Genomic DNA, 12,061 nt, shown 5'->3' with positions numbered 1-12,061 from the left:
AGTGGGACACGAGAGGCAGCACTGGGATCTAAAGTACCACTGCCTCTCGTCCAACTGCTCCTTATCTTATCTCAAGTTATCTACTGGAAATCCTTTTCTAACAGTAACTAATTTCTCTATTTTTTAGGACCACTGAAGCCAGAAATAACTGTATCCTACATTGCTGTTGCAACAATATTCTTTAACAGTGGACTGTCATTAAAAACGGAGGTACTGTCACCTATGAGACATATGAATAGCAGTGATGAAAATTTAATTTATACCTATTGGTTTGGGATTATAAAACCATTCACAGCTATGGTCCAAAAGCTTCTCTGTAAGGAAAGATAACGTAGACTTATGCAAAGATTATGTGTTATGTTCTTATGTCTGAGGATGTGGTTATCATGAATATTCTGTGTGTTTGTGTTTAAAGATTTATTTATTGGGGCTGGTGCTATGGCTGAGCTTGCTAATCTTCTGCCTGTTAGCACAGACATCTCCACTTCCAATCCAACTTTGCTTATGGCCTGGGAATGCAGTGGAGCATGGCCCAATATCTGGGACTCTGCAGATGCATAGGAAACCTAGAAGCTCATGGCTCTTGGCTTTGGATTGGCTCAGCTCCAGCTATTGTGATCATTTGGGGAGTGAGAGAGTGAATGGAAACCTCTTTCTCTGTCTCTCCTTCTCTCTGTAAATCTGTCTTTCCAATAAAAATAAATGCATCAAGTGTTGGTACAGTAGCCTAGTGGCTAAAATCCTAGCCTTGCGTACTCTGGGATCCTACAGGGGCACCAGTTCATATCCTGGTGGTCCTGCTTCCCATTCAGGTCCCTGCTGGTAGTCTGGGAATGCAGTCAAGAATGGCCCAAGGCCTTGGAACCCTTTATCTGCGTGGGAGACCGGGAAGAGGCTCCAGGCTCCTGGTTTTGGACTGGCTCAGCTTAGGCTGTTGCGACCATTTGGGGAGTGAATCATTGGACGGAAAATCTTACTCTGCCTCTCCTCCTCTCTATATTTCAGGCTTTCCAATAAAAATAAATAAATCTTTAAAAAGAAATAAATGCATCTTTGAAAAACGATTTATTTATTTATTTAAAAGGCAGAGTGACAGAAAAGGAGATGAATGAAGTGAAAGGTCTCTCATTTGCTGGTTTTCCCCTAAATGACCATAGCAGCCCGGGTTAGGCCAGGCTTAAGCCAAGAGCCAGGAACTCCATCCAGATCTCCCTCATGGGTGGCAGGGTCACTGGCTCTCAGGCATTCTTCTACAGCTTTCCCAGGCATATTCACAGGCTGCTGCATCAGAAGCAGAGCAGCCAAGATTCAAACTGATGCTCCAACAAAGGGACGTCATGGTCACAAGCAGATACTTAACCCACTATACCAAAATGCAGGCCCCTGTGTGTGTTTGCTTATTAATTTTTATTTATTTATTTGATTGGTAGAGACTCAGAGAGTACTCAGTTCCTAGCACATTTTCCAGTTGATTCCAACACCTAGCTGGGATCCTGGAATTCCTCAACTCAGGACAGATCTCTCCCATGGATGGGTGGTAGGGAGCCTACCAGTTGAGCAACAGCTGTTGCCTCTGATGGCATTTTCAGGAAATTGGCATCAGGAATGGAACTGGGACTTGAAACTAGAGCCTGCTTATGCATGTGAGCATCCTAACAAGAACCAGAACTACTAGACCAAGCACCTGCTACTTGAGTCTGTTTTTAATGATATGTGAACTGAAGCATGTACTTCAGGTCATCCTCAAAATTAGAGTGATATTTCATGGAGTTTCCTGTGTTGGGGCACATTTGAGTTACTAAGCTTAGTTTTATTTCTATTAAGTTTTGTGAATCACCTTTTATTATCAGAACTCATGCTGTGCTGCTAAAGCTTATTATGTCATAACCTTTGACTACCATTTTTTGAAAAGCATATTCCTGTTTATCATATTGATTAAGTATTAATAGATGCCTCAGGACAAATATTGGTGATTTTTCAGAATGAGTCACAATCTATCACGCAGACATATAGGTAACACTACTCATTGATCCCAGTGAATGTGAGATTTTCTTGGGAGTTAAGAAATCTGAACATTTTATTTGTGTGGGAAGTAGGATTTAGGATTTTTATTTGACATAATAAAAGAAGAAAATATACCCATTTGATAGGAAGAAATTGTTTAAAATTATCATTCTAACATGCTTATTCCATATAAATAAGAAAATCTTATTGTAAGTGAAAATTATGGTTCAGCATCATGTCTTGTTTTTATGTATTTTGAGCTTATTTTCTTCTAAGTATGATTTTAATGAAAGCCAAATTTAGTTATTTCCTTCTGGATCACCCTGGTGGCAACATGGAAGAAAATAAGATTTTGCTAAATTTATGTATTCAATAGCAGATTGATATTAATTTTTCATTGTAGCATGTATGTGTCTATGTTTAAATGCATGTACAAAATCAATGTGTAGTATCTACACATGGTAAATTATGTCTTTAAAATTCTAAATATTCTGGCTGATTTCCTGATCTTTTAAAAGTAATCAGTGTGGTATGAAATGTGTAGTTGTGATTTTTATAAATCTATATAGACATCAGTGGGCCATGGTGAGTGCTAACAGGGCTTGGGCTTTTTCTGTCAGCACTCAGGTACTAACATGGTTCCTCAATGTAGGACTCAGTAAAATAGAAAAATAGCATAATTCCATGACCCCAACATGGTGGTGCATTCTCTTGCTTGGCAGTCTTAATGCTGGCCTTGGCTAATGTTCTTTGTGGAGCAAGTGCCTTACCCCAGGTCTCTATTCAGGGCAGCTCCCTAAGTGTGTCCCCTGATGACGACAGCTGCTATTTACTCCATGAGAGACTTGGCAACAGATGTGTTTTCTCTCACTGCTTAGTTTCTTTCCTAATGCTGTTCTGTATAGCAGCCAACTTCATGGATGTAGGGTTGAAGAAGGAAGATTGCCACAACCCCTGTCAGCATTTCTGGAAGCGCCTGTGTAAGCATCTAGGAAACCTTTAGATTCATCAGCTAGTTTGGGTCTAAGGATGAAATGCTTTGATCCTGTGCTTTATTGTGATGTCTAAGGAGCCGTCAAAGCCATTTCCTCCGTCTAAGGTTCTTTTCAAATGAATACAACATTAAGTCATTTTAAAAAGCCATTTAACTTGAGATGTCCTTCATTACATCACTGTGTAACATTAAACTGTCTATAAACCCTGCTAATTTCCTGGGTGACCAAACAGCTATAAGTTAGGAGGCAGCAATCTTGTTACTTGATTTCTAGTTAAAAATGCTGCTGGGACTGTGGTCTATATCTGGGTAGTTCTAGAATTACACTTTTCTTTTTTTCCATAAAGGAGTTATGTAAATTAATGCTGATGTGAGTATTTTTGTTAGTTCCATTCAACTTACCCTGAACCTTTCATGTAGTATTTTTTACATATTGGTTTACTGAAGTATATTTTAAAATGTTTTACTAATTTATTAAGATTATAAAGGCAACTGTACTAATACAATACCAAATCTTCCGTATCTAGTTTCTGAAATATCTGTTGGAATGGTTTCTGAAATTTTGCTATATTAAAGTGAAATAAGATTACATTTTCCATTTATTTTATATTGAGCTACCTGCAGCTTACAGTTTCAGACAGACTTTGAAGCCTCTTCATTAAAAGTAGTACCTAGAAAATGCCTTTGGGTACAAGGCACTGTGCCTGGTGCTGGGCCTGGAAACAAAAATGAGTGGGAGGTGCAGGGCCTGGAAAAGAGTTCTGAATACTCAATTTTTCTAAGCAGGTTATTACTTTTTTAATCCCATTAGCTGCAAAGTAAATACAACAAACTTCTAAACTGTGGGCCATGCTGCTTGCTTTAAGCCCAGAGCTATGAGGCCGAGTCTCTGAAAGTGAATCAGATAAAGGTCAAACAAGGGCTAGAAGGGAAATTGGTATGTAATGAAAATATTTCTACATCCCAGGCAAAGCTCTGGGTTTAAGCCATTCTTGATGCTGTCAGTGAGACTGTGGTATAATCAGTACATTCTGTGAAATATCTCCCTCCTCTTATTTTAATGGAATCTGACCTGTACTACATGTGAATAAACAAAATGTCATGCAGAATCAACTTTTCAATTTTTCATGATGGTATTTATTTGAATATGTGGTCCTACATTTTACATGGAGATATAGGAGTAATACTATTTGAGATTTTATAGAGTTTGCTTCCTTTTCTTTTCCAGTGTTGCTTTTATTTTTTCTTTGTATCTATTGAAAGAATTTACAGAAAATATGCGACACTGGGCTTTTGTAATGGACAACCTGGAGTCTTTTTCTGGGAGGCACTTCATGCCTGTTACTTTCCAGTCATTAAGGACATGGTCATGGTCTATCATAGGCTGTTGGAGCTCATTTTGCTAGGTTTTTGTTTTTTTTGTTTTTGTAAAATTAATTTAATTTATGCATTTGAAACGCAGAGTGGCAGAATATGAGAGAGAGAGACAGACAGATAGACAAACAGAGACAGAGAGAGAGAAGAGAAGAGATCTTTTATCTACTGGTTCACTCCCCAAATGGCTGCAGTGGACTAGGCTGAAGAGAGTTCCATCTGGGTCTCTTATGTGGGTGGCAGGGATCCAAACCCTAGAAGCCATTTTCTACTGCTTTCCCAGATGCATTAACAGGTACTGGATTGAAAGTGGAGCTCCTGGGATTTGAACTGGTGCTTCGGTATGGGTTGCCTGTGTTGGAGGCTGCAACTTAATGTGCTGTGCCATGATGCCAGCCTTTTTTGCTGTGTTCTTCAATGTACCAATATGCTGATGCAGTGTCAATTGTTTCTAATTGTCATTTACTGAGTCAGCTAGTGTTTATGACTTCATTTTAGTCTTCTACCATTTTTTCTGATTATAAAAACAGTGCTTAGTCTGTGCAGAAAGATGAAAAGAATAAAAATTGCTGCTGTTAACAATTTGGTTGTTTTTGTTCCTTTTCTCCACTAAGCAATTTTCAGATTTCTGTTGGAGATGGAGAGAGAGAGAGAGAGTTTGTATATGCTATTACTTTCCCCAAATGCTTGTGAAAGTAGGGACTGGATTGAGAGCAAGGCCAAAGCTAAAGATGGGAATGGAATCCATGTCTGCTGTGTGGTTGGCAGGAACCTGGCTGCTGGAGCCTCACTCTGCCTCTCAGTGTCTGTATCTGCAGCAGCTGCAGTTGGAGCTAGAGGTCGGTTTGGAGCCAAGGCAGTCCTAAATGGGATGCCGGTGTCTTAGTTGGAGACTTAACTGATAGGTCAAATGCTTATCCTCTGAGACATGGGTTTATATGAAATATAAAAAATACATATATATTAAGGATTTTGTTTATTTTCATTGGAAAGGCAGATTTACAGAGAGACCGAGAAAAAAGTCTTCCAACTACTGCTTCTCTCCTCAAATGGTCACAACAGTCAGAATAGCGGGAGCTGAGCCAATCCAAAGCCAGGAGCCAAGAGCCAGGAGCTTCTTTCAGGTCTCCACATGGGTGCAGGGTTCCAAGGCTTTGGACCATCTTCCACTGCCTTCCCAGGCTATAAGCAGGGAACTGGATGGGAAGTGGAGTAGCCAGGACATGAACTGGTGCCCATATAGGATGCCAGTGCTTAGAGGTGGAGTATTAGTCAGTTGAGCCATTGCGTTGGCCAAAAATAAAATATATTTTTTAAAATAAAGTTCTGTGCACATCTATTTCCATGTATTTGCAAACATATATATAATCTTATCCTATTTGTTCTACCTAGTGTTTTTCATGTACTTAATATTGTCCATTTTTCTTCATGTACATATTATTTGTTTACTTTTGGGAACATAGATTTGTTTTTATTGTTTTCTTTTTTTTACTTTTGCATTGCTTTCTTCACATGGTTCAGAATTAAAACATACAAAACTGTACATGACAAGGAGCTTTCCTTTCATCTCTCTACTTGATTTGTCTTCTTTGGAAACAAGGAAGATGAACAGCTTTTGTGTTCTTTTCCAGGTAATTTTATGTAAAATACAGGCATTTAAATATTAACTGACACTTTACTATATCTTATTATTTTAAGAATTATTTATGTATTTGAAAGGCAGAGTTACCGACAAGGGGTGAGAGAGAAAGAGCGAGAAAGTGTGAGAGTGAGTGCAAGAGAACCTTCATGTGCTACTTCATTTTGGTCTGGCTGGGCCAGACCAAAGCCAGGAGCCAGGATTCTGAACCTCCTATGCTGGTACAGGGACCCACTGACTTGGGACATCCTCTGCTGCCTTCCTAGGGAACTGGATCAGAACTCAAATTAGTGCCCATATGGGATACAGATATTGTTTTAACCTACTCTGCCATACCACTGGCTCTTGTGACACTTGACCATATTTTATTTAAAGCATATTTTTGCAGACTGTTTCATATGATGAGATAGAGAACACAGTTTCTGGGCCCAGCGTGGTAACCTAGTGTATAGAGTCCTTGACTTGCATATGCCGGGATCCCAGTGGAGCTGATTCATATCCCAGCGGCCCCGCTTCCCATCCAGCTCCCTGCTTGTGGCCTGGGAATGCAGTCAAGGACAGCCCTAAGCCTAGGGACCCTGCACCTGCATGGGAGACCCGGAAGAAGCTCCTGGTTCCTGGGGTCGGATCGGCTCAGCTCCAGCCATTGCAGCCACCTGGGGAGTGAACCATCGAATGGATCTTCCTCGCTGTCTCTCTTCCTCTGTATATCTGCCTTTACCAAAACAAAAAAAAAATCTTAAAAAAAAACCTCAGTTTCTTTCTGTGTGCCAGTTAATATTTTCTTGTATAGATATATCATGATGTATTTTACTTTGTCCTCTGGGCTCTTTATTTTAAAAATAAAACCTTTAAAAAATATATAGTAGATGCCATTTAAGTTGTGTTAGACATTCTAAGTGCCTAGAATGGTGCCAGGTACTCAGTGAATATTTCTCGAATTATGAGTTGCCAGATTGCTCTTTCTTTTTTTTTTTTTTTTAAGATTTATTTATTTTTATTGGGAAGTCAGATATACAGAGAGAAGGAGAGACAGAGAGGAAGATCTTCTGTTTGATCATGCATTCCCCAAGTGGCTGCCACAGCCAGTGCTATGCTGATCCAAAGCCAGGAGCTTCTTCCAGATCTCCCACATGGGTGCAAGGTCCCAAAGCTTTGGGCTATCTTCCACTGCTTTTCTAGGTCACAGGCAGGGAGCTGGATGGGAAGCAGGGCTACTGGGATACTAACCGGCTCCCATATGGGATCCAGGCATGTGCAGAACCACAACTTTAGCTGCTAGGCTACTGTGCCGGACCCTGCCAGATTGTTCTCTACAGATTGTGTCAATTTCCACTCTTTTTGGTAAAGTAGGTGAAGTAGAATCTCTATTCCAAATTCTCACATGGTCATTATGGTTTTTATAGCTGATAACACTATCATTATTTTTTAGCTTACTGAATTCATCTCTAATTTTTGGACATTTGTTTCTAGATTTTGGCTGTAACAGATAATGTTGCACATCAATTCTGTGTGTAACTGTAAAGACTAAACAAAAAATTTGGGGGTCTAAGAATATAAATTCTATGGCAGTCCTTGATATACATTCTCGAGTTACTTTGCAGAAAAGTTGTACCATGTTATATATGAGCTCTTTAGAGCTCTTACAAAATATAGGCATATAGTGAAAAACCTGTGCATAGATTCAACTCTTTGCACACAAGTGAATCCATTTATTAATTTCATCTTCCAAAACCTTTTTGAAGTATCATCCTGTTCCTGTAAGAAGTATTTTCAAAGTCTAGCCGGGACTTCCATGAGTGGCAGAGAACCCAGTCCTTAGGCCATCTTCTGCTGCCTCTCAGGGTGTGCCTTTGCTGGAAGCTGGATTGGAAATGGAAGTGGGACAAGATCCCAGACACTCCAGCAGGAGATGCAGGTATCCCAGTGGACAGCTCGACCCACTCTGCTGCAGGACCAGCCCTCTCCTACCCAGTGTGAAAGCCCTGAGCCTCGGCCAATGAGTCTCGAAAAAGCTCGCTCAAGCTAGGAGGCCATTACAGTTCCATGTTTATAGCCAGTGAAAACTGATAAATTTGAAAATACCTATGTGATGATTTGCCTGTTAATTTTTGTACCACGTTAAAAATTTGTTTTATTTCAAAATAAGCACAGAACAAATTCAAATATAAATGCTTGTTATTTCTATATGTTTGAACCCCACAGAGTAGGTAATTTTTCCCTTTTAGCTGTGAGATCTGTAACATGTGCTTAGTTTGTCATGTTGACTGCATTCTTTTTACGCTTGAGGCAGCTGTGTGACACAATAGAATGAGCAGGGGTGGGTTTGATCACATCCCAGAAATTGGTTTAGTTCTGATCTTTACTGAGGAGGAGTTCATATTCTAAATGGATTGTTGTGAGGATTAAATAAGATAACATGCCTAAAGAGACAAGCTCAGGAGCCGGCCTGATGGCTAAACAGGCTAATCTTCTACCTCCAAGTGTTAGGATCCTATATGAATGCTGCAGCTGCTCCACTTACCATCTAGCTCCCTGCCTGTGGCCTGGGATAGCAGTGGAGGTTGGTCCAAAGTCTACCTATGTGGGAGACCCAGAGAGGGCTCCTGGCTCCTGACTTTCGATTGGTTCAGCTTTGGCTGTTGCCACCATTTGGGGAGTGAACCAGGAGATGGAGGATCTTTCTCTGTCTCTTTCTCTCTATAAATCTGCCTTTCCAAAAAGACAAAAAACAAAACAAACAAACAAAAACTTTTCTTTTTTAAAGACAACTCAGAGCCTAGCATTTAATTGATATTTAATAAATGTTAATAAAAAAATTCTGAGGAATAGATGGTAGAGGCAAAAGCCATCTTAAGTTGTAGACTATTAGGAAAGCATTGAAAAATTATTGTTCATAGATTCAGTGAGATAATGTCAATTGAAACCTAATTTTGCTGTAATGGAAATATGTTAATTATTATATTAAGTTAAAGTGGAATAAGTTGTACTAATGTTTTTTTAAGAAGATTTTCTTTTTCTGTAGGTAAATGTGCCCATTTGTTTATGGCACAGACAATTCCCGTATGATGTACAAAGTCGTATACTGGTGTAAATATAGTTAGTTTAGTCCTGGCATTTTGAAATATCAGGACTTACTTTTTGCAAGAAATTGTACAGTCTTTCAGATATGGTATGAAATATTATATAAATCATCACGAGTAATATTTTTATTTTGAAATTGGCCCTTTATATGTGTGCTTGTAGATACAAATTTTAGCTATAAGTAAAATTAAAAATGAGCTAATGATATTATTTTAGTAGTGATCCCTCCAGCAGTAGTTTTCTCACCTTTGTTTATTTTGTGCCCTTCATATTTTCAGGAGCTGACCAGTGCTTTGGTTCATATAAAACTGCATCTTTTTATTCAGATCTTTACACTTGCATTCTTCCCTGCAACAATATGGCTTTTTCTCCAGCTTTTATCCATCACACCCATCAATGAATGGCTTTTAAAGGGGTATGTATGTTTAAATCTTTTGATGAGTCAAAGGGGGCATCTCTACTGATATTATTGCTTTATGGCAAATAAATAAAAGGTCTTATATGCTTTTTTTCTGAGTTTTAATTAATCAATTTTTATTTAATTTAAAATGGAATGGGGAGAGAGAGAGAGAGAGAGAGAGGGAGAGAGAATGAGAAAGAGAGAGAGAGAGAAAGATTGGGCCATGTGTGGTAAAGCCTAGAGCCCAAACGTCATGCCTGGTTTCCCACATGGCATCAGGGTTCTGACTACTTGATCTACTATGACCTGCCACCTAACATGTGAATTTACAGTTTTCTAGAACTGGAAGTGAAGCTGAGTCTTGAACCCCATGACTCTGTGGATGCGGAGGTCTCATATGTGTTATAAAGAAATAAAAATCACTTTTAACATTAACAGTGGTATTTCATCAAACAATTTTATCATGGAATTGTTGAAAAGAATATTCTAGGATGGACACTTTCTAAGGATTTGAAAGAGTGGTCTTGAGAGAAAAAGGCAAGGAAGAATGCCATGCCTGGATGGTGTAGGCTGTCCCCTGGATGCTTAGATTTCGTATTTTATTACTTCAAAAATGTGTGTAGATAATGGCTGACTCCCTGTGCTTTTAAAATGGAAATGAAAGAAGGAAATGTCTATATTTGAGATATTCAATTTTTCATTTGTTTAACGTTGGATAAAATGGTTGAAGTAATAGTAGATTTTTATTAGAATATTTTCTTTCATTAAACATGCTAACATGTTTGTTAAAGGGATTTAACAATTTAAAAAATTATTCAAAGGGTTTTGTAGCTAACTGCATTTTAGTTTGATATTATAGCCCAAACTATGAACTGTCCGAAGATTGAGTTCTGATTTAACTTTGTCCTGAGTCTTTGACTTTGAGCAAAATCATTTAGTAGTTTTGAACCTCAGTTTCCAGGTTTGTAAAATTAAAATGATCATTCTTTTGCTGTCTCCTTAATAATAATATTCAGCCTATCAACTGAGATCACTAATTCATTGATTTATTCAGATCAATCTGTGGCTTCTTGTGTGTGTTACAAATGATTATGGTTGTTCAGAGACCAGTTGTGACCAAAACTAGTAAATTGCCAGTTGATTTTACATGGAGGAGACTTGGAACCTGTAATTGTCAATAAACAAGCAAATAGTTGATCAAGGTAGAGATAAATAATGTAAGAAGATTAAAACAGTGTGATGTAGTTGAAAGTGGCTTGCAAGGCAAGTTACTGCTTAATTTAGATTACAGAATTCTAGGGACAGAATGTTCTAGGCAAAGGAAGTGATGTGCGAAAGTCCTAGGGGCGGGAACAAGTCTGATAGTTGCGGGTCAGTAAAGTAATAATGGTATCCAGAGCTAGGTGGTGTGGGAAGATAATATGACATGTATTTGGAAAAGCAGACAGGAGCCAGGCATATAGAGACTTGTGGGCCATGTTAAAGCATTCCAGTTTCATTTGGCATGCTACAGGGAGCTTCATGGGAAAAGGCTTGAATTGAGGGTTTATGCATTGTGGAGAAGAGAAAGTCAGGGGGGCTGGAGAGAAAGCTAATAAGGGCCCAGCCTAAATACTAGAGTGGAATAGAAGCAATGCATTATAGAGAAATGAAAATGTATAAGAGATTTTAGAGGTAGAGCTCTCTGAAAATGTAGATGGAGAAGATTGTAGGATGAGAAGGAGAGGGGAAATCAAGTATGTTATTTTGGATGTTTTATAGGAAATACTGGGTAATTATGGCATCATTTACATAACTAGGGAGAAATACAAGGTGGTGGCAATAGGGTTGTTTTTGTCATCTGGTGTTTGAAAGAAAAAAAAACATGAAATTCCAACAAAAAGCAGAAAATATCACCTGAATATGATGATGTTGTTTTAGATCAACATGTGTTATGATTATTAAGAGCCAGTGTTTACTGAATATTTAACATGTGTAAGGCACTCAAAGGATCTGATATTAATTTCTCTTCTTTTGTCCTCAGAGTAAATCTAATGTAGTTGGGTATGTAGGTCATACAAACATACGTACATACATATATATAAGCTTTAGACGTACCTAACTAATTACTTAAATAACAGCCACCAAAAATGGGTTAGTGCACAGTATACCCCTTGAATGGTATGATTAGGTTAGCAGAGTTGGATACTGCTAGAGTTCAAAAATGAGTCCAAAGTGGGAGACAAGCTGAACTTGCAGATGACCTAGACCCCTGGAGTTAGAAGTTTACCTGTGAAACTATGTAGATGATAGAGAGAGAGCCCCTAAGGGTCTTTGAATAAGAGAACATGGTAAGAATTACATGTTCAAGATTAACCTGGCAGTAATGTACTGGGTTTATTGTTAGGAGAGTAGTACTTACAACTTCAGTATGCTAAATGAAACAGATGTACAGTTCTCACCTTAAAGTATTAAAGGAATCACACTGGCCCTACCACAGTCACAGAAAGCTCTTTCATTTTGTTTCTCTCTCATTCTCGTGATATTTGAGAGTGCACACTTAGCATGTTAACTTGGGGAGGTACAG

At 38.6% G+C, this 12,061-nt stretch overlaps 1 protein-coding gene across 4 annotated transcripts in view; it reads left to right on the top strand.

The window, feature by feature from the left end:
* Positions 1-12,061, top strand: part of SLC10A7 (solute carrier family 10 member 7) — a 271,806-nt gene that overhangs the window by 6,145 nt on the left and 253,600 nt on the right. For all 4 annotated transcript variants that reach the window (XM_040966854.1, XM_040966855.1, XM_040966856.1 and 1 more), the window contains exons 2-3: positions 128-210; positions 9,374-9,510. In XM_040966854.1, the coding sequence (XP_040822788.1) occupies positions 128-210; positions 9,374-9,510 (220 nt within the window). The remainder of the gene's footprint in view (positions 1-127; positions 211-9,373; positions 9,511-12,061) is intronic.

This window comes from Ochotona curzoniae, unplaced genomic scaffold, assembly GCF_017591425.1.
Source record: "Ochotona curzoniae isolate NIBS_2020 unplaced genomic scaffold, NIBS_Ocur_1.0 scaffold_4506, whole genome shotgun sequence".
NCBI classification, from domain to species: Eukaryota; Metazoa; Chordata; class Mammalia; order Lagomorpha; family Ochotonidae; genus Ochotona; species Ochotona curzoniae.
This window is presented reverse-complemented; position numbering and strand designations above follow the sequence as displayed.